Here is a 22,607-nt window from a genome sequence, read left to right on the forward strand (position 1 = left end):
CTCTTGCGATGCTGACATATTTTAAATCAGCTCCGCCGCCTGACTAGCAACGCCCCACCTTGCTTCCATACACCTTGGCACACACACTTTTATCGAGTTAAGCTAACGAGGCGGGCGGGCGTCGCGTCGGTGTTCACTTCGGCTCTCGTTCTGCCATAGCTTATTGTTTTTGTCCCTCTTTACAGCATTGCCAAATCTGTCGAGAGCAGAGACACGGCAGAGAAATGAAGGGGGGCGGAACGACTCCACTTCGTTCGAGCCCGAAGGAAAACAGAAGGCCATCATTTATCCCAGAAATAGAAATTCAATAGAAATTTGGGATATATTTAAATGGTTATTTAAATGGTTATAGCTCTACAAACTAGGACTTTCCGCTATGAACTAGATCTTCATGGAACTAGTCGAAACAGGCTCTAACTTAGAAAATCTCATTTCCCTCTCTTGCAGCTTCGTGACTTTAACACCTGTCACGCGCTCATCTCTAGTCAGAAGGTCGCTGGCGTCGCCCGCCGTCGTCTCTGCTTCTGCTGACTAACAGATGTGGGCGCCATGTGACTCCAACCGGCAAAAGCCGAGGCAGAGGGAAAGAGAAAGTCTGTGAGTGCTGCCGGTTGGAATGAATCCTTTCCGTCAAAGGTACATCCCCTAGCCGCACTGTAGGAAGAACATTTGTCATCTATTTTCGGGTGCAAGAAGTGCGCAAAAGATTCCTATCGATAGCGAGAGAATATCCATCAAAAGTCGAAAGAGTCATAAATAGAGAACTAAGTAACCCCCCTGCTCGCCAAAAAATATGTTCCCCCTGATATATGGCTGCATATTGTGGGCAGATAAAGCACTGTCAGCTGATAGTGTCACCTACAATTTGCATCATAAATCTCTCACATTTGTCAGTGCTCTTCCACACCGGCCAGCTCTGTTAAGCACACACACACACACCCCACCCACATCCACATCGAAAGTCTCTCGGAAGCCCTGCCAGTGGTCTGTGTTTTGTGTTCTGTTCACACTGTTACGATAGTTACGCCTGACGTTTCCACCTTGGATAATTGCCTTCCCCGTCGCAGTGCAAACTCAATCAGTGCAAAGTGCAAGGTGTCACATGTTCCAATGGAAAATGTAAATGGAAATATCTGGCAAATGCTGCTGTGATTCACTTTGTATTCACGACTAAACAATAGGTAATAACCCATTGAAACCGCTATGCAAAGGGGTCCATGTAATGCGACCATTACCGTAAATGAATGGATAATTGAATAGGCACACTGCTCCGTACCAGACCGGTAGAGGTGGATGTGGAGATGGAGATTGGGGTGGAGGCGGAGAGCCGTCGGTGTCGAATCACGTTTTCAATTTGCTGAAGAATGGGATAATGCAATCTATTCTGACTACTCAAATTTCTCCGACTGGTACTTATTCGCATATAGTATTTGATTTATGGCCACTTTCGGATAATCAGGTTTACACGACGGCACGTGGCGGCACTGAGAATCATTAGCGTTTCAATGTAAACAGATGTTTTGAAATTAATTTTGGCTATAACAGATGCTGACTGTTGGATGTATGGGCAATGGGAAGTGCTTAAGTTTTGGTCAAGTGTAACATTTCTGGGAATCATCTCTCTATTATATAAAACATTTTTCGGTCGTCGTCATCATCGAAAGTGTATTTTTTGTCGGGGGTTGGCAGGGGGCTTGTCCCCTAGCTATTACATATTCTTTTTCTGCGTATCTTTATTTTATTCTAGTATTTTTCTTCTGCATTGGAATCATTTTGTAATTATACAATTCATATGTTCCTGCACCCTTTTGGGTGTCCTATTACATAACAAATCAAGCAAAACGATTTCGATAGTTTGCAAGTTTTCAGATTTCGGATCAATTTCCATGCTCCACCCCCAACTGACGTCAATTGCTTGATATTCCAATATTTATCCCGAAATATATGTAGCTGGCACGCGTGGCCTGCCTTTGGATGGAGATGTATAAAATCTGCTCGGATTGCGGTGTACTCTTTCTTAATTGGCTTAGATTTATATAATTGCCAAGCATCTCCCGTTCTCTGGATTATCTCCGAGCATGTGCGTGTCTGAGCGAGAGGCCAATTAGCTTTTCCTAGGCTTAAGCCTTGTCTCTCCACAAATACCTCCCACCATCCCTGACTTTTCGGCATGTGTGCGCTCAAGAGGGTTCAACTGTACTTGGTTACAGTACCTACTCGAGTGTCTGATAACTGTTAGTGTAAGCAAGACTCTTTTCATTGGAAATGTGTGCATCCGCTTTGCTGTCGAGGTCGCAATCGGAATCGGAATCTTTAAGCAGCTCTTGACAGAAGCTATCATCCGGATTGAATCATTTGCATGGGCAGGGACCTCCCCTCCGCTTACACGTGGCCTGTTACCGAAGCAGGAATTTGCATGCACATGCTGTCGCTTAACGGTTCAGAACGGTACCCCCATCCTCGCTCTCTGTTTTTGTATGTGAAAATAATCCTCTCTGGCTTTCCCCCTCTCGGGGCGCACTCATGGGCGTGTGTTTCCACTGAAGAGATTTATAGAATTTCGTATTGTTGTAGCATTTCCGTTTTTAATAAGAAGCACAAAGAGTGTTGCATACTTTCGGCGACCTACTTGCGGGAAGGTGGAAGGCTTGCAACTATTTTTAGCCCCCAGGTGGAGGGATGAGATGGATGAATGCAGGCCTTGGCCGGGTAAGGTGCAAGTGGAAATAAATGGGCGTGATAGCCGTCGACACCGCTGGCCAAGAAATAATAGTGGCACGTAGAGTGGATCAGGCAGCAGGTGGAAGTCACAAGGAGGCGGCAGGCGGCAGGCGGCACTGCGCCAACGCACGTCAATGTCATCGTCTTCGACTTCGTCGCCTTCGCGTGCTCTGCATCGCAATGCAGCAGTTAGGGGCGCTCAGGAGCAGTCTAGAGGAGTCCTTGCAGTTGGCTCCCTGCTGACGTCCTTCTACGACCTTCCTCGACTGCGGTGGGCCGTTGAACTCCGTCTCCGAGACGGTATTGCATGCCTCAAAGTGGGCCAAACCAAAACACCTCCATTTGCATGCCATCTTGTCCAGCGCTGACCAAGGTCTCCTCTGCTCCCAATCCACAATCCCCAAGAGAATCCTTCTGCTTTTAGTACGTGCCGTTGAAGCAAGTCAGAGTAGAAATCAAGGCTTACCTCGGATGGATAATGTAAATGGCATCCTCATCCTTAAAGCAAACCATTTCTTGGCCAAACAGACGTCAGCACTGCTGAGTGGACAAAGCTAATTTTGGTCCATAAAAGTTAATCACTTGTCTAATGGTGTACAAACAATTAGAACGGCACTCTGCTGACAGGAGTACAATGAAGATTCATCACCAGAGTTCCCTCAATGTCAAGGTTAATTATCATTGCAAGTACTCTTCAGAGATTCAGATAAATTAGAAGAACTTCTTCATAAGTGTTCTAACAATACAAAATGTTTAATCATTCCCTGACTGAAGCTCTTCAAACCTAGGTTACAAATCCCAAGAAGTACACAAGACAGTGGTGCTCTAAGGGAACTGCACTGAAGACCTGGGAAAACTATGAAGTGAAAGCCCTTACAATTTCAGCAAACTTGTAGAACTTTCCTCCTTCAGAGTTCTACAATACTTAATCTACGAGTACCCTCATACGCTCTTTGTCTGGTTTCCATTGGGCTTACCCCAATTGATACTAAAATCGTAAGCCTTTCCTGCTGATACGTTTCAATTGCTGATATAGTTTCAATAGCCAACGATAATGGAGGTTTAATCAATTCTTTTGAAGTCCTAATTAGTTTTGAATGGGCCACATCGAATCCCCTTAATCCAGAGTGTGGCTGTAATCAGGCTGGCTGTTCAAGATAAATGGAAAAATGGATTATGAGTTAATTTCTCTTTGCAGAAGAACAAGTACTAAAGAAATCTTAGGAAATGTCCAAATAATGGTGACATGGACCATGTTTGGGTTACGGGAGATAGTAGCTGCGATGATGGGATGGGAAAATGGCTCCCCTGTCAGGCTGGACAACAAAGCTTCCCATAAATTCAGACTCGTGCCTGTCCCCGGGGTCTTTTGCTATCAGACCCCTATCTACATATATCTGTATGTATCTGTATCTGTATCTGTACCTGGTCGCATGACCATTGTTGACTCTACTCAAAGCGACTCTTGGTGGATTTTTGCACAAATATTTGTGGCAAATGCAGGCAAAAATATGCGACAGCTGACTTGTAGTTATCTTTGCTTTCGCTGAGATCTATTGTACCTGACTCCCAGCATGTTCAGGCACTGATTGGGAGGCAAACTAAACTAAATATCTTTGATTAGGTCTGGACTCTAGACTCTAGACACTAGACTTTAGACACTAGACTCTCGAGACTCTGTTTGCTGAACTATTTGGATGTTCTTCCAAGAGGAAGTATATTTAGGTGGAACATCCATCTGTCTGCCACATTATATTTAATTAATTTCCCATTTCATCTCCTCTGGAAGTCCCGACCCGGCAGCAGTTTCGTCCTGCTATTTCGGGTCTCATTAATGCGTTCATTACTATCCCGTCCTGTTGTTTAACGACGTCCCCCACATTGACCCCGGAGGGAGAACAATGGCAATCATCCATCACATGTCACCGAAAAATCATTTGTGTGACGACTTCTGGAGATGTGGAGCCTAAGGTTCACGCCTTGAGGTCAGGTCAACAAATAGTTTACAACTGTTTTGGGTTTTCGGTTGAGTTTCAGTTTCAGTTCAAAGTTGAGCGCTCCCACATGGCCAGTAAATTTATGTTGAGTGTGCCCGAAAATTGATGTAACCGACCTGCCCCAAGCATTCAGCGATAAAAGGATACACTGAGGGATACACAGAGGGATATACAGAGGGATACACAATAGGATAGGCAGAAGGATACACAGAAGCCCATTCGAAAGTGCGTTAAACTTGTCCAGTGTCTATGACCGGGCCTTGCTGCCGTCTCCTTGATGGATGGGTCCCTCCTCTGTGGGGGGTGGGGAGCGGAGGAAAGAAACAAATCCCGATTTCAAGCTGTTTCAAGCTTGTTTTGTGTTGTATGCAAATCGGGGAGACGATGGATAATGGACTTCAAGCAACGGAATTATTGTATCAACAGTTGGTTTAGCATTTAAGTGTTTTGTGTCCTTTGGCTATGGGTCCACGGCAGTGCTTGTCCCCTGGCTCTTGCCCTGCAACAGTCTTGGTCCTTTGGCGAACGTGTATTTCATCTCTGAAAGCTCAAGAAGGAAAGCAACTTTTAATTGGGCTGACAACAAAGGGGCCCTTGGCCATTGTCCCAGCTCGCTTCCTGTTAATGCTTGAAGCAGCCAGCAAAGCGGTTTAAAGGCTGAACAATGGCCAACATGTGTCCCGACCTGGTCAAGTGTCAACCGGCAGACACTGGGGGGTGCCTATGGCTGGAATTTTCCACTGCAGGCATTCCAAGGAGCAGGCACACTCGAAGGAAACCAATAAAAAAGCTTGGTCAACTTTCAATTGACGGTCAATGGGTTTGTCAAGGCTAAGGAGGGAGGAGAGAGGACTCTGCTGAAGCCAAGGCCAGGCTAGGGGGAGTCAAATGTGGTTTGGGTTGAGAACATAGCAAACAAATGAACGCAAACGAAGTGCCGAGCTGCCCAGGAAGTGTCTCGGGACCGGGACCAGCCCAGACCAGACAAGGCAATTACCATAATTGCAGTCATATAAGTAGAAGCCAACACAGATGCCTGAATAAATAACTCGATGCATGCTCTGGTTCAAGGGCAAGTATTTTCCGATGCCGTCCCGGAAGGAGTGCAGTGGAGCGGAGTGGAGTCCCGCCAGGAGTTGAATTTCAAATAGTTGTGCCATTAGTTGTCATTAAATTTGCATGAGTCTCTCTGAGCATCTGCTGCGAGCATCATCGTCTAATGAGCAGTGAGCAATACCCTTTCTTCTCAGGTGTCCGATTTTGACCCAATTCATGTGTGAACTTGGCATAATTCTCATTGTTTTCGCGCCTGTTTCGCTGTGGTCGCAGCTGTTGCGCGTTTGGCCGATGGCCAGCTCTTCAGCAGACCAGAAACTATGGCTAAAAGAAGAGCGCCTTCTGTTCTTGAACCCAACCTGGCAACAGAACCAATCGAATAACCATAAAAATACCCAAATTCAAATTATTCTTAACTCTTTATCATCACTGACAGAATATTAATAGAAATTCAGACGATTTCGATTGATACAAATTCCCCAAAATTGTTGTGGATAAATGGGATATACCAGAGACCAAGCCCATACTTTGCACTCTATTAGATAAACGATTTATTTTTAGTCTGCTCTGCGACTGGCGCCAAGCCTCAGCAGAGCTCTGGGGGCGAACAAAATCAATTGGCCCACACAGCGTATGAGTAATGTCGGGCAATTCGAGATAACGAACATTAGCTGATATTAACGTCAATTGAATAGAAGATATAGGAGTATATATGCGTAAATATACATCAAACTCTCTTACTCTCCTTTTTCTCTTAATTCTAGAAAAATCTCGAAGAAAGCTATTTGAAATAAGAGCTCTTTTGTTTTACAAAGGACAGACCATACTGCATGGAAATGTTTTCTATTCTCTAAACTGATCAATATGGTCAAAGAATTGCTCTCCTTATGTTAAATATTATTCTGGAATGAATGCATTGCTTTGTTAAAGCAATTACAGTCTCGACATCATTTAGAAATCCGATCATAAAGATCCAAAGATTCATCCCGTGCCCTATATCATTCAATAACAGATCATTGAACCACAAATTTTGTACCCTCCCTAGAATGCCTCATCATCATCTAATTTATGGCAAGTTGAAATCAAGAGCGAAAAAGTCACAAATAAATTTCCAGACAACCAAAGTAGCACTCATAATTTACGGATCGTTTAGTATAAAGAAGTTTACTCATCATTTTGCCTGGGGAAACACCAAACGTACCCGAAGTCAGCTGACCAGACCAGGAGCTGGGCCCCACATACATACGAGTATAATCTTTTGGCTATAAATTCCTGGCTGAGAATTTGACTCGAGTGAGCCCATAAAAATCACGACGTTGATTTGAGTTTGAGAACTTTATCGGACATATAGTCCGATTCCGATTCCGATTCCGATGGCATTCTGTTCTCCCGGACTCCAGTGTCTGGCTAATTAACTCTTCGGAGACCTATCTAATCTCAGCCCGAAACGGGGGTTTATTATCACATTCATGCCATACTACTAGTGCTTATACTTAGTTATGTCGCGTGGTCATGGGACCAGATATTTCTGCCTCGAGGCGTGCCAATCTCTTAATGTGCGGGCCAAATTTGGATGTTTTGTCACTTCAAAGTTAATTCCTTAATTGGGCCCACGCTATGGCGTTTATGGCCAAGGGGATGTCTGTTCCACCAGAGTTGGCCTTAAGGCACATGTCAATGTTGAAATAGGATTTACTGTTTCAAAATGCTTGCCAGGCTACGCAGGGCTGGGTCGGGCTCCCCTCAGGATCTTCCCAGACTGGAAATGGCAACGTCCTTAGAGGTTACCACTTGCAATAATTACCCACTCAAACCTGAACCTGAATCGATTTCCCCCCAGAAATCCCAGGCGGAAGTCCTGCTGAATGAATTGCAGCACCTGGTCTACTTCGTGGTCGTGTTCCTACTCTGTCCCCTGCTGATCTTCTGCGGCTTCAAGTACGTGCTCCTGGGCACCAGCCACCTAAATGCGGACATCGGCTCGGGTGTGGCCACTGTGATCGTGATGCATATCCTGATCGCCGTCTACATGTTCCGCCTGATCTTCCAGCAGGAGTTCTCGCGCATGGAGCAGATCGAAACGCTGTCCGAGTGGGAGAACATCCTGCCCCAGCAGGCCCAGAAGCAGCATCCCGTTCTCGTTGTTCTCCTGCTGATGTTCTACTGCTCGTTGATCATCGGCTTCCCTGTTGTCACGTTCTTCGCTCTGAAGTTTGTGGTCCTGAAGAATCTCTTTCTCATCGGCAACATGGATGCCGACATAATATCGGCTATTGGGGCCGTCATTGCCGTCCACCTAGCAGTTGGGCTGTTCATCTATAGGGTGTACTATACCACCACTTCGGGGAACAGTGCCAATGCCAAGAAAATTTAATGGAACATCCTATCCCCTATTCCTCTAATGATCTTCATATTTATGACTGCATGATGCCTCAGAGCTCTCCAATTAAAGTACATTCTACAATTTCCTCAACTGGTCATAATTTTTCCCGAAAGTCTTTCCGTACAAAGTATTTATAAATAGTTCTTAGCATTTCCTGCTTTCATAAAGATCCCCTCCGAAACCGTGGAAATGTTTTCGCAAAATGCCATAAACACTTCCCACACAATGATTTGTGATTTGTGGAAATGCATAAGTGTTCCCCGGTGCAAAGACATTTCAAAAGTGTTCTCTGGTGCAAAGTCATTTCAGTTGTCACATGTCGCGTCCAACCACTGATATTCGGACTACTCCTTGACGGGCACATGACACCACAACAGTCTGTTCAGGGACTTTAATGTGGAACAAAAGAAAGACTAAGACTTTCCGCATGCAAAGTTTATCAAAGTGACGAGCCCCTGACATGACAAGTGCCAGCATTAAATTCTTTCGCCCCTCAATTATTTATTGCCTATAGCTGGTGACGCCTGTCGGGGGTCCGTGACTTTGTCCAGCTGTTTAACGGTCGCTCTGCCTGTGCCTTTGCCTGCCACTGCCACGCCAACAGGTGGCAGTCATGGGTTTGCAGCTGGCCAAAGTCTGTTCTGTTTTGTTGCCATGAGAAATGCCTCCCCTTCGCCATTGACCTGGAAATCAATTGGGAATGTGACAAGGGAACCCCGCACCATATTTAAAAATATTTGACCCAGAACATTCGAGAACAGAATTAATACGATTTTACCCTGTTGTTGGCTTGGATTTCAAAATAAATTAAAGCTATTAAAGCGAAAGTGAGAACACTTAAAAGTATTTTAAATGATGCACAATATTTCTGTATATTCCTCACCATTCGTGCTGTCTTTATCTTTATAGTTTCCAAATAGAACACTAGGAAAGGCAGCAGATTAGATCAGGCTGATCTACCCCTCATGGTGTGCCCAATGGAATTTGCTTTAGTTTTCGCTAATGCTTTGTCTTTGTGCACAGTGACGCCTCTGTGATGGGCAATTACACACGTTAGTGGCAATTATTATTTGATTAACATTTTATTACAGCATTTATGCGATGCACACGCGGCGACACAAATGAAACGCGACGCAATTTCAGAACTAAAACGAAACTAAAGAGAGAATTTCAAATTGAATACCATTCGCGATGGAGGAAGGAAGAAATACGATTATACTGTTGCAGATTTGTGGAAATACTTGTAATGCTGTTTTCACGAAAGCAGCGGGCTGACTGAGTAAACAAAGTGCAAGTAAGCAGCGGGCCAAGAGCAACAGGTCGCGTCATCTGGTCTCGTCCAGCATCTCTCCAGGCGCATGTGCAATTCAAAGAGAGACGAAACTAATGAATGGTAAGCAATGTGAGCGCATTTCTGTCTATCCATACGATCTAGGTTAGGTACCGCTATAGCTTTAAATTTTAAGGGGCTTGCAACCATACTTTTGAAGCGCTTCAAATCACACGCTCTACCTAAATTCAAATTCAAACTTAACAGACTCCGACAGGGCTGCCATATCGTTCGAAAAATGTGGAGGGGAAATCAACTGCTTTGTGGTCACCATACTGTGCAAGCAGTGCATCGGAGGAATATTACACCTGATATCTATTTTACATCATCTTTATAAATATATGTACATTTGCATGTGCTATTATTATTAAATAATAATGATAAATATACAAACATATATTAATATGAACAATAATTAGGCAATATTCATCTAAGTTTAATTCAAACGCACAGTTTTTAAGAATCTAAGCATGTCATATCGTTCGAAAAAAGTTGAAGGGAAATCGCTCCTATGGTGGTATGCTCCATAGGAACAGAAGAGGTGCGGAAGTCATAATATGTACATCTGAACATCTTCAAGCCATTCGGTCCTATTTAGTTAATCTCGACCAAATCCATGGGGAACACCCAGATGACTCCAATGATGAAAGCAATCCCGTACTCGTATCGTATTAGTGTATCTGACACTAAATTGCTGTGAATTGACATTTAAGTCGATTTCCCAACAGCAAATACGAAATACAAAATTTGAATTTCCGCTTCAATTTAAATTCATATTTCCCATGTCCCACAGAGTTGCCACACCGTGGGAAGAAGTTACTTTGCCAATGAGAGCTGTGGGCAACGCCGACTAGCTGTCGATCCCGGAGCTGGATAGTTCCACTTACCCGCCAAATGTAAACAAAGATAGAGATACACGACTTCTCGGGACATTAGAATAACAAAAAACCTAAAATAGCTCCAACGTCAAAGAGAGAACAACAAAAAGACGGCTGTCAAATGGTTGAAGTTTAGGTGTTTCCAATTCGCACGCCCGCCCTACCTGCGACCAAACACAACGGTCATTTTGGCCACCCTCTGCTAGAACGGCGGCGGCTGGCCTAATCCATTACGCCACGTGACCTTCCACTATTTTAATTATAAATAAATACATAGTTGTCCTGAGTTAGTTACTCATGCGGGACATTCTCCGAAAACATGGAGGTTTACTTTTCAACATATAACTTACAAATCAAAGAGCACTCAATACACGTTTTCTGGTCATTTTTACGTTAAATTATCTCTTTTCACCCTCACCAATACATCTAGTTAATCCTATCCTATTCCTTATATCCCCAGTAACGGATCCCAGCTCCCCTCGATATCACCATACACCATCAGGCCTTCCTGGAATTCCGATAGATGGCGCGTAGCCCTCAGCCCTGGGCCAATGGAACAAATGGAAAACATTTCACCTTTAAAGGCCGTGTTTTAATCGAAATATAATATATACATTAAAGTGGTAAATATTTAAATTCGTGTATTTGTTCTGTGTTTTCCTTATTTTAACAGTTGAAAGCAAAGATGTCGAAGTAGTTGACTTTGTGGCATATATCTCTCTCAGATCCTATTCAAATCTCAGGATCAGTAGATTACACAGCTCTGGAGTGAAACTCAATATTTATAACAAACAAAAACAATACATAATAGAGGAATATCTGTTGAAAAAAAAGTATAAAAAAAGCAGAGGTAAAAATGTCGTTGCTCTTCAACACCGAATGGGGCTACTTGGAAGGCATTACGCGGGGCTTTAAGAACGGCATGCTGAAACACTCGGATTACCTCGCGCTGACGCAATGCGAGTCCCTCGAAGACGTAATGATGAACATCCAGGGCACCGACTACGGCAACATCTTTTCCAACGATCGCAAGTTCAGTGTGGAGCTGATCGAAAAGCGGCTGGGGGAGAAGCTTCTTAATGAGTTCAACTACATCCGGGCCCACTCTACGGATCCATTGAGCTCGTTTCTCGAGTACATCCGCTATCCATACATGATCGACAACGTGGCGCTGCTGATCGCGGGCCTGAACAACAACCGTCCCATGAAAAGACTGCTCGAGATGTGCCATCCATTGGGCTACTTCGATCAATTGGCGGCCATTGAGGTGGCCATCAGCTCGGTGGAGCTCTTCAATGCCGTGCTCATCGACACGCCGCTGGCCAAATTTATTCCGCCAAACTTCCACGAGGAAACCTTTATCCAAATTGATGTCGAGATTGTCCGGGGCGTGCTCTACCGGTCCTATCTGGAGAGCTTTTACGCCTTCTGCAAAGGCCTGGGCGGGACCACGTCGAACGTGATGTGCAAGCTGTTGGGCTTCGAGGCGGACCGCCGGGTCATAACCATCACCGTAAACGCCCTGCCCACTCACCTGACAGCCGAAGATCGTCTGAAGATGTACCCCACATGCGGAAATCTGCCCGATCTCGCGCTGCAGACCCTCTCCGAGGTCAGCGACTACGACCGGGTGCGCGATGTTTGCAACTTTGCGGGATACGGCGACATGTTCGATAACATCGAACGGGACACGGACGGACTGATCGGGCTCGAGGACCGATTCCTGATGGTGGAGGCCAAGAACAACGTGCAATCGTATCTGCAGCAGTTCCACTACGGCATATTCTACTCCTACGTGAAGCTGAAGCAGCTGGAGAGCCGCAACATCATCTGGATATGTGAGTGCATTTCGCAGCGTCAGACGGATAATGTCAATGCATATATTCCCATACCTTTGGATTGAGTTCTTGAACAATTAAGTTTGATTTTCCACTAAACGTTTTGTGTGGCAATCTTTATAGTAAGGTTTTTAATAATTAAATAGAGTTGGTTTCGCTTAAATTACGAAAGAAAGTGTCAAAACTCCGAGTACATACATGTATTGATTGGTACAAATTAAAAAGGGCATTCCCCTTTCAGTCTCAACATGACAGATGCCAGTTCTTTCCATTTGAACCTTCCCCCTAATCTTAGTTGTGTTTTACTTGAACAGAAATGAATGGATTTGATTACATTATCCACCTTCAAAAACTCTAATTTAAAATAGAACACTGGCGGTAATCAGAGCCCGGAGTGCGCACCTGTAGAGATATGTATGTATGTACATATGTAGATACCCGTCCCTCATAACCGCTAGTGTTTGGCCCTGCCCGATATGTACTGACGAGAGAATTCAGAATAAGTCGAAAGTCGATTTCGTGGCTAAGCTTCCCGAACCGAGCCCCAAGCGGGTATGGCATCGCGAAATCAGATTCTGGTTTTCCTGCCACTTCCTCCGTTGGTTTTGGGCTCAACTCTCAGTTGGAATCCGCGATTCTAGCCCGACAGTTCGAGTACAAAAATAAGGCCAAAACAAACAAAAAACGAAAAGAAACCGAAGAAAAACAGAGCCAGCAAAGTGCCCGAATCTGACGAATGAATCATCTTCGGTTTTTATGGTCGTCGTGAGTGTGTTTTTCATTTGATTTTTTTTCGTTTTACGTAGATATTTTTCCAGCCGCTCTCGAGAGTCGAATCGAGCCTCGTCTCTCGGGCCGCCTCCCGAGCATGGAGAGGGTGGCCCTCGCTCCCACCCCCGCCCCCGCCCCCGCCCCCGTATGTGTGTGACGGTTTTTTATCAACAAAACTATTTATTCGAAGCTCAATATTATATAGTCGCAGGCAGTAATAAGTCTGCAGTGACAGACATCTGTGTGCGGGCGTGTTCTATATTATGTACTACAAATGCCTGCCCCGCTCTGCCCTGCCCGCACACAGTCCGTTCATGCTCTTTCACATGCCAGAATTTTCATTCAGCGACATTATACATTATATTCGAACTCGTACAGCAGATATGTAAATCGACTCTCTGTGATGCGTAATTCATGCAAAATATGAGAAAGGTTTTCCGCATTTTCCCAGCCATGTCGCCTCTGCCCGGCTCAGCTCATGCTCGGCTCTCTGTCTATGGAGTGGAGTTCAAGTTTCCTGTTCTGACTGGGACTGTGGCTGTGGCTCCTCTGCCGCACTCTACTCTCTACATAGTCCGCAATACTTGTAAATCTAGTTTCGACTTCAGACTTCAGGCAATGAGATGCGATACCCATTCCCATACATACCCATACACAGAATAAGCAACCCTAAAACTACAATCCAAGGAAGCTCCTCAGCAGAATGCGGACCGTTGATATATCTGAACAAGAATTCACAGCCCAAAAAAGATTTGCCATCGAGACAAACAGTGGAACCCACAAAAGGTTGCCCCCTCACCTGTAGATTTAGTGGAGTGGATGGTTCTTGAAACCTGATCTCCCAGGAATCTGTGACAGAAACCTTGTTTTTTGCTGTTGAAAAACTTCTTTCAAATTCAGGAAAATACACATGTGAGAGACTCCACTGTATGCCTTTCAATACTTCAGTAATTGTGGGTCTTCGCAATAACTTACAGATTTAAGTTGTAAAGGTACGAAAGTAGATAAGATGAAGATTTGAATCATGTAAATATTATTTAATAAAAGAAAAAACAGAAACAATAGGAAACTTTACGCTTTTTCAGTTAAATCTTTCGTGCCCAAAAATGTATCATCCCTCATATTATGTCATCATTAAAATAAATTGAAAGAATATGTAAACGAAAATCGATAGTGTTTGATGCATGGAATTTACTGGCTTTTTTCATATCAACATAAGTTTGCGAAATTCCGAATCATCACACCATAAAACATTCCATTCCGTACATGTGTGTATCTGTCAATTTGCATATCTGTATTTATTATTTTTTTTTTTTTCGAATAACCCCGTTCTTGAAACAAGAGAAAAATATAATACATAATACGAATAAAAATAAAAAATGCCGACAGCCACGAAAAATATAACAACAGACTGTCTCTCGCCGCAATCTCTCAACAATCTCAAAAACAACTAGCCACCATAACCATTTATTTGTGCCTTTCTGAAAATATAACACCGAACCGAAGCACACATAATATTCACATCTGCACACACACAGACGCAGCAGGTATATATACATATATATATATATAGTTTGGATTTTGTAGGCCCGTTCGTCGCTTTCGAGTTTTGAAATTCAGTATCAGTATTGAAATCGTCGTTAGCGACGGTGGTTGCTTCGATTCCGCCGTTGGTTGCTCTTCGTTTTCTGAGTGTGTGTGTGGCGCTCTTTCTTTCTCTCTCTCGCGCTGGTAAGTAAGTGCAAGTGTGTGTGTGCCTGGCTAGTCATTTGCTGAATAATAGTTGAATCTTGAAAATTGTTTTAAAACTATTTAAAATCACGAAAGTCAGTTTTAGAAGCAAGCAAAGGCTCTGGAGCACACTGAAGGGGCTGCCATGTGAGTTGTCAATTGGCTTTTATTCAATTTCAATATGGATATAATTGGGAAATTTAATTCACTTGTTCTTTTTCTTGAAAAACTTCTCAGCACACACATAATAAGCGTAAATTTGTGCTCGCTCGCGACCGTGTCTTCGTGTGTGTGTGTGTGTTTTTTCGTGTTCGTGAGCGCAGCTTGTTCTCGTTTCTGCGCTGGTTCAAGGTATGTCGATGCGAGGTGACGAATTTCCGTTAATAGAGTGACATATCTACCTGTGCCGTGCCCGCTCCCGTGCTCTACAAGTGTCTCTCTGCAGGAGGAAATAGAAAAAAAATATGACATTGAGAGGAATACTTCACCCTATATTATTGCACCATGCGTTTCGTTCCGTTGTATCTCTGCTTATTACAGTGGACACAAAAAATTTAATTTTAATTGGATATTACATACCCGCTCTGGGTTCAGTATAAGTTGTGAGTGAATGCTGCCCCGCATCGAATAAATCCAATACAGTCGTGGTTTCAAACCAGATGTGCCCAACAGGACCCACAGTCCAATAGGTCTGACAACCCGTTTTGTTTTCCAAGACCCCGTGACCACTGTACCATTTGCAAATCAATCTCAAGCCGCGCGTTATATTCGCAATAAATGCCAAAAGCTGGAAAATGACGCAAAAACTTTTGGAATTTTTTCGAATTTTGCCCCTGCCATTATCCCTTCTTCCCCCTCGCTGGCACCGACATGAATAAGCTCTTCTTCTTGTACATAATTTGGGATATTCTTTTGTGCTGGTTCTCATAATTTCGTATTTCTTGTGCGCCATTTCTTTGAATTTTGTGCGATTGCGATTACGCATCGGCAAAAAAAGAAGCAGCTGTGTGCGCTTACACTTAATTTCTTTTGAATGTATGTATATTACATATCCGTATCATATTTACGAAAACACTATCTCAAGAAAGAGTTCAGTTCAGTTCTATTATTGAGCGACTTCTTGATTGTTATTTGGTATGTGTGTGGTGCGACTGTGTCGGTTGCATGGTCGTATTTTTCGGGCCATTATTCGTTTTGAAATTCGTAATCAAAATCGATAAAAATATATATTTCCTCAGTTCTAGATTCGTTACCTTTTTTCTTCAGTTTCCCACTGGTATGTGTGTGCACGATTGGGGGCATGAGGGTGTGTTGAAGGGTTTTGGAATGTGTTAAACAGTCGGAAACACGTGTCAACATCATCCACATTTCATGGTCTTGTACGCTCCAACTCAAACATACTAACGTTTCTATGGAAGTTGCGCCCAAAGGTGGTGGATTTCCAAAGTAGAATTGAAATACTTAAAATATACTTACAGACATGCGTGTACAATATTTTCCAAATACCATAAGTTTCCAATATTTTCAAGATTTTCAAAGCTAATCGAAATATGGTTTTCCTTATAGATTTTACGGAGTGATTTAATATCACTCATGCTAGAACAATGTTAATGCCAAGATATATGGGCCTGAACGACAGCTCTTCGTCGACGGGCAAAAAGGCATCCAGCTCGTCCTCAAGCAGCGGGAGCCCAGCCACCACGGTGGGCGCCCACACCACGGTGGCCGCCCACACGAAGATGCGTTTGCTGAGCAAAGTGGAGCACAACATGCGTCAGAGCCAAGGTCACAGCCAGAACCAGAACCAAAACCAGAACATCAACAGCCTCATCAGCACGGCCGCAACGGGCAACGGAGTTGTGGGCGATGTGGACGGCCTACTCATGCCCATGCGCATTACGGAGCACCTTTCTCCGCCACCCGCAGACGTGCCGTCGGGCGGGGTCAAGAGTGATGTTGTGTTTCACACAACATCGCGGCCGGAGCGCAACCTGTGGAGCCGGCCCGAGATGCTGGAAATGCTGAGCATCATGCAAAACATCAATGCTCTGGAGCGGCTGCACGATCGTAACACGAAGAGCGAGCACGTGTTCCGGCAGGTCGAGATGATAATGCGCAGCAAGGGCTACGTGAAGAAGTCGAGCATTCAGATCTGGACCAAGTGGAAGTTCCTCAAGTCCACCTACAACACAACGACACGCCACGGCACTGGGGTCCCAAAGGTGGTGCCCGAGGAGGTCTACCGTGTCCTCTGCCGCATGCTGGGCGGCGCCGATGGCCATAATGCCAGTGGCAGCCTCAGCGAATGCGGCAACTCCATGGACAGCTCCAAGACGATGGGCGAAGAGGAAGAAATGGGCGTGGAACATCCTATATTTGGCTTTCGCCTGGGGCTTGTCAAACCGGAGCCAACCGATACAGGTAGGCGGCAACCCTTTTTTCCAACAGAAGTGGCAACTCTGAATCAAAATGGCGATCGACGCTTGATGTTTAATATTTTTTTGTCGCGATCATCGAACGCTTTGCTTCAGCAGCTACGCCTCGTGTAGGATTTTCTTTAGATTTGTAGTTTTAATAAACTTAAAATTGATCTTCATTTGCAGGCTACGAAACCGCGCCGAAGGACGTTGTATCAGAGCCGGACATGGAAGCTTTTAATTACGGAGCAAACGATCGCGGGGTACTCGGCTACGTGCCCCATATGCCCATCATTGTGTCGGTAAAGCACGAGCCAGATGTGGACCTGGGCATGGATGACACAAACACCCCGCCGCCTACGGCGCCAGCTTCGCCCACACCGCCGCTAGTGAGCGTGGAACTGAACGATGATGGGGATTCCAATCACGTATACACGCCTCCGCCCACGATGCCGAAGTTGAGGGTTGCGTCCTTTGCCAAGGCTGAACTAAAGAGGCCCACACACGGCATATTGCAGATCGATCGCCCGCCGCCGTCTCTAACCCAAATGGGGCCGATTTCGGGCCACCACGACAAGGGTACTCGCTCGATGGCACTGCAGAGCACGAGCAGCATTAATTTCGTGCATCCTACCAGCAAGCTAATACTGCCCCGGAAGCAGCCCGCGCGTCTTCCACGTGATATCAGTATCCAACCGGCGGGCATGCGCCTCAAGTCGGTGCCCATGCGTGGCACGGGCTACTCGCTGCGCCCCGAGCGCATGATTCCCGATCTGGGGCATTCGATCTCGCCGCCCCAATCGCCGACGCCGAGCCCGTCGCCCCCCATCTATTCACATGGCACGCTGCGTGGGCCACCTCCCAGATATCCCATGCCACCCCAAGCTGCATTCACCAGCCGCCAAGCCCAATTTCTGTCTGAACAGCAGCAGCAGAAGCCGCCGCCACAGCAGCCGCAGCAGCAGCCGCCGCCACAGCAGCCGCAGCAGCGGAAGCGTCTCATGGGTCAGAGCCATGGCGTGGCCACCCCTCCAGTGCCTATCAAGCTGCAGCGGAATGCCCCGATCTACGAGTCGACACCCAAGAATTCCCGAACTGCACCCCAGGCCGAGGCCCGGGCCGCACCGGAGGACATCCGCAACTCAAAGGAGGAGCAGAAGGAGCGGCGTAAAAGGCAGCACGAGGATCTGTTCACCAAGGAGCTCACCCAGCTGGCCAATGGCATGCGCTCGGCGCAGAAGGAAATGCTCGAGGACTTCTTTAAGCAGCAGAGGAAGTTCGCCCGGAGCGAGCACCTCTTCCAGATGAAGCAGGACTCGATGGTGATGACGGCACTGCGCAAGCATACGGATGCTCTGATGCAAGTCGCTAACGAGCTGATTGGGGAGAGCCTCGCGCCCAAAGTGGAGAAGAAAGTCAATTGCGAGACTAGTATGGAAGAAAAAACTGAAAAGAAGGAAGACAAGGCTGAGGAGAACGCTGATAAAGCTGAGGAGAACGAAGATGCTGATGGCGATGAGGATTCGGAGAACGAAGAGGACGATGAAGATGACGACGAAGAGGAGGAAGAGGAAGAGTATGATGATGAAGAAAACATGAACTTTGAGAGCGAAATGGACATGTGCAGAATGGCCATGTCCGAATCGGCCAAGAGCCACAGCCACGATGAATCCAGCCACGGCGACGCTCACAGCGAGATCGAGTAAATCCGATCCCTAGCCCTATCCCTAGTATTACCCGAAAATTGATATACGTATTTTAGTAGAACCGAAATCGATTCATTCCAATCGCATTCCTTAAGTTTAAACACCCTTAAGCACTATATATTCCTAGAGCCAGGCCCGCGCATTGTTAAAAGACTTGATAATATTTAAGCATAAAGAATTAACAAAAATGAAATTTAATTTAATTTAAATGTATTTATTGTTCACCGATTGTCCGTGCCACAAGCATGGATTATCCAAAGTGCTGTAAAGTTATTTGAAACAACAAAAACACATACATACATAAAAGGTACACACATATGATAAAGAATACATTATGAATGATATGCTGTCCACAGAAGGAACTAACCAATATTGTTTATAATTTGATGGATTCCTTTCTAGGCTACGTTACAGACCAAATTCAATTAAAGTTTCCTAACAAGAAATACATGAAGTATATTTACTCGTAAGTATTGCATTAGTTTGAAAAACAAACATTGAAAAGAAAAAAATCAATTGTTCTTAGTTCTAGAATGTTTCCCAAAATTTGTTTAAACTAAATATTAAATATTACTAGGCTTAAAATGACAATCTGCGAATGCACTAAACTAGTTAATGCCATGCCCCCTTTTTGTGCTCTCTCTTTCGCCTGATCGCGGGTTAGTTTACAATTCTGGTTAGGCCTAAAGCAAGGTGTGTGTTTGTGTTTTTTGTTTTGTTAGCAGCTAGTGTTTTATTTTACAATTACCATTACGTGTGCCCCCCGATCCCATTGGCTCTGCTCCCTGTCCTGTGCGGCGCTTGATTGGGGGAGAGAGAGAGGAGCCCCTATCTAGTCCGGCCTATAGATGGGCGTTTTGGGTATAAATTCAATTAAAATAACATACTCCATCATGGAATTGGAATCACATTGTTGCTTATGCAGTCGCCAGTGCAGGCCCAGCTTATGATATAGATGATTATTCTCCCATTCGAACAGTTTGTCCAGAGTGAGCTGTGTCTGTGGGCAACAGGTTAGAATATCTTCTATGTACTATGTATATTTACGCTATGCTTACGCGTTTGCTGAGACAGATGACGGGCCAGAGGGAGCAGCCGAGCGTGCAACAGCAGCAGACGCAGCCACAGAAGAGCCACTTGACATTGACGGGCAGGGATTTCTTCAGAACTCCATTGATGCGACCCACAGTCGCCTTGAACTCCTCGGGGGCCACGCGCGACAGCAGGCCGCATGGAAACTCCGAATTGAAGCGATTGCTCAGACCAAATCTGTGAATATAGAACGAGAATTAAAGTATGGCTTATCGACTCTCCTCCTCGGCCTAGTGCGTCACATTTATCACGAATATTGCACCTCTACTAAACAGCTAACGTTTCTCTTATGCAACCGGCAGGCAATTGCCAGCTGGGGAAACAACAATGCACCCAGTAACAAGAGCGACCACCACCCCAACCCAAAAATGAGGTCAAACCGTATCAATAGAGCCGTGCTACAAAACAGGGCCTATCATAAAATTAGGTGGCACAGACCTTGAACTACATTTTCAATTGCATACAGAGAAAACAGAGTCCGTCTATTAATCTAGCATTTTATTGTTTGTCGACCACTTACACAGTCATATTGCCTGCGCCCCGAATAATGATGGGCTCGGGCACTGGCGCCACCGATTGATCCTGAAAGTGCTCCAACTCCTCCAGCTGCTCATCCTCGTAGATGGCATCGAAATCGGAGAAAGACATAGTTTGGTTTGATGATTGCTCGCTGATAGGCCTGATAGGCGGCTAAGAGGAAGGCGAAGGCGTCACAGAAGACGGCAGGCGGCAGGTCAAAACATGTTTGGATATGTTCGTGCCTGCGTTTATTTCGAATAAAATTGTGTGCGTCTTCAGATGTCGTTGGAGGAGGAACCAGTGCCTTTGTTATTGGCGGCTGCTTCCGCCATACGCTTCGTCGTTGATCGCTTTTCTGATATGAGATGACGTCTTCCATTAGGGATTGGGCATGCAGGAGGGGGAGAGCAAAGTTTAAAATAAAATGCATATTAAAATTGAAAAACAATGAAAACAAAACAGTATGGCGTTGTTCAATACTGGCCGCCGTCTGCTTTGTTGTTGCTGCCACTGCTGCTGCTGCGTTGGAGGGAGGGGGATAGTCTTTTGACTCCAATACAAAGACAATTTCAATACTATAAGTTTTTTTTTTTACATTATAAGACCATGTCTACACGCAATATGTAGGCCAACAGCAGCTACAAAAAACGACACACGGCTACATACCTCCTCCTATTACACGACGACTCCACTCCTATTACACCTTTCTTTCCCCTGCAACGTACATATTTCGCAATCACTTTTTTTCAAACACCCGTAGCGCTGGCACAGGGGCTCTTTACTATTGTTTTATCTTGCCATTTGACAGGTATTTCTGATTATTCGAGCACAGGTTACAACTTTTACACGCTTTCTACGTTTTGTAATACGAAAATAGCTCCTCCTCCGCGCTCGTGCTGCTGAACATTTGTTGTTTGAGGCACGAACAGCTGTTGGCCGCGCAGGGTTGATATTGATATATTGATTTATTTATTAACTATAAAATAAATACGTTGTATGTATAATATACATACCAAGCTAATATTAAGCTTAAACACTCTAAACAAAGACAATGGTGTTGTGCACAAATTCGAAAAGTTAGCAACGCAACTAAAAAAACATTGCAGCATTAGACTAGGCTAAAATATAAAATATAGTTATAGACGAGTATGTTTTCGCAATAGCATGAACGACAAGGCATATTTGAGAGGTACAGGCTTCCTTCCGGTAGTCGGCAGTTTGTTTCTACTTCTTTTTCGCCGCACTGGGGCTGGTCGATTGGAACACCGAGGAGGCGGACATGAGATTCTCGATGTACTGTCCCAGAACCTGGTTCTCGGAGCGCAATTTGAGATTCTCCTCCTTCACAGAGTCCACACGCTGGGACAGATCATCAAGGGTGTTCTGCAGCTCCAATACCTGCGTGATTAGGCGAGCCTTCTCCTCGCGATCGTCCTGCGCCATTTCGAGCGTGTCCAGCGAATGCTCGGTAGAGTCTGGCGTTGAGCTTCTGTTGGTGAACGATGAGCGCAACGAGTCCATCGACTGGCCACTGGGCATGTGGGGGGCTGTCGAGGGCTCATCCTCCTGGATGACAACTGATCAAAAAAAAATTTAATGGAATAATGTTTGAAATGAAGTCATCATCACGAGACTCGCCCATTCCCACACTCTCACCCTGCGGATCTTCGTCTATGGCCAGTATGCTGTCATCGTTGTTAAGCAGTGACATGGTTAGGTTCTGGGTGACGCCGTTCCCTTCAATTTTGTAGCTATTTTTATTCAATTTTCGGTTGAAATTTTGCAAACGTTGGCTTGGAAACGTTGGAATTTTTTTGTCACGAAAAACGAAAACTACTACTTTGTTTTCTGTGCGGTACTTTTCAACACTATGACCTGGTGTGGCGTGTTTTCCAGCACTTTACTGAAGTTCAACCGCAAAAAGAAGCACGCTATCTATTTTTTTGTTTTTTAACAAGCGTAATGTTTATATACTGTAAGTTATTCGATAAGTACTCTGAAAAGTTTAAGAAAGGCATTTAATTTAATATCTGCATATATTCCTGAAAATAAGCACAATATCTGCTGATACGTTTCAGTAAAGTGTTTTCAGACGCGGCGTTCTTTTGAGTTTCAAATGATCAAATGTACACTATTAATATCTCATCTGCGTAGTTACTCAGCCAATA

At 44.9% G+C, this 22,607-nt stretch overlaps 5 protein-coding genes and 1 long non-coding RNA gene across 7 annotated transcripts; 3 read left to right on the top strand and 3 right to left on the bottom strand.

The window, feature by feature from the left end:
• The first annotated feature begins 7,445 nt into the window (after window positions 1-7,445).
• On the top strand, window positions 7,446-8,242 carry LOC108156922. Its single transcript, XM_017288676.2, has 2 exons — window positions 7,446-7,557; window positions 7,615-8,242. The coding sequence occupies exons 1-2, from the start codon at window positions 7,480-7,482 to the stop codon at window positions 8,146-8,148; spliced, it is 612 nt and encodes a 203-aa protein (XP_017144165.1). The 5' UTR covers window positions 7,446-7,479; the 3' UTR covers window positions 8,149-8,242.
• Window positions 8,243-11,090: 2,848 nt separating this feature from the next.
• On the top strand, window positions 11,091-12,457 carry LOC108154319 (probable V-type proton ATPase subunit d 2). Its single transcript, XM_017284578.2, has one exon. The coding sequence runs from the start codon at window positions 11,222-11,224 to the stop codon at window positions 12,266-12,268; it is 1,047 nt and encodes a 348-aa protein (XP_017140067.1). The 5' UTR covers window positions 11,091-11,221; the 3' UTR covers window positions 12,269-12,457.
• Window positions 12,458-14,594: 2,137 nt separating this feature from the next.
• LOC108154752 (SR-related and CTD-associated factor 4) lies at window positions 14,595-19,194 on the top strand. The gene is made up of 3 exons (XM_017285126.2): window positions 14,595-14,705; window positions 16,272-17,126; window positions 17,309-19,194. The coding sequence occupies exons 2-3, from the start codon at window positions 16,310-16,312 to the stop codon at window positions 18,826-18,828; spliced, it is 2,337 nt and encodes a 778-aa protein (XP_017140615.1). The 5' UTR covers window positions 14,595-14,705; window positions 16,272-16,309; the 3' UTR covers window positions 18,829-19,194.
• On the bottom strand, window positions 14,854-15,751 carry LOC117187422. The gene is made up of 2 exons (XR_004472114.1): window positions 15,285-15,751; window positions 14,854-15,144 (listed from the first exon to the last, which is right to left on the bottom strand). It is a non-coding gene; the product is annotated as an uncharacterized LOC117187422 (long non-coding RNA).
• Window positions 19,164-20,657, bottom strand: LOC108154756 (cysteine-rich hydrophobic domain-containing protein 2). The gene is made up of 3 exons (XM_033390076.1): window positions 20,441-20,657; window positions 19,887-20,097; window positions 19,164-19,828 (listed from the first exon to the last, which is right to left on the bottom strand). Exons 1-3 carry the CDS (start codon window positions 20,566-20,568, stop codon window positions 19,661-19,663), a joined length of 507 nt encoding a protein of 168 aa, XP_033245967.1. The 5' UTR covers window positions 20,569-20,657; the 3' UTR covers window positions 19,164-19,660.
• Window positions 20,658-20,751: 94 nt separating this feature from the next.
• On the bottom strand, window positions 20,752-22,311 carry LOC108154757 (short coiled-coil protein B). Of its 2 annotated transcripts, XR_004472113.1 has the most exons (4): window positions 22,096-22,311; window positions 21,453-22,016; window positions 21,106-21,368; window positions 20,752-20,811 (listed from the first exon to the last, which is right to left on the bottom strand). XR_004472113.1 is itself a non-coding variant. In XM_017285131.2 (2 exons), exons 1-2 carry the CDS (start codon window positions 22,148-22,150, stop codon window positions 21,664-21,666), a joined length of 408 nt encoding a protein of 135 aa, XP_017140620.1. In that variant the 5' UTR covers window positions 22,151-22,311; the 3' UTR covers window positions 21,428-21,663. The 2 variants fall into 2 exon arrangements, 1 of the variants encoding a protein (XP_017140620.1); XM_017285131.2 differs by lacking the exons at window positions 20,752-20,811; window positions 21,106-21,368 and having other exon boundaries at window positions 21,428-22,016.
• Window positions 22,312-22,607: the final 296 nt, after the last annotated feature.

Source organism: Drosophila miranda, chromosome 2 (genome assembly GCF_003369915.1).
Source record: "Drosophila miranda strain MSH22 chromosome 2, D.miranda_PacBio2.1, whole genome shotgun sequence".
NCBI classification, from domain to species: domain Eukaryota; kingdom Metazoa; phylum Arthropoda; class Insecta; order Diptera; family Drosophilidae; genus Drosophila; species Drosophila miranda.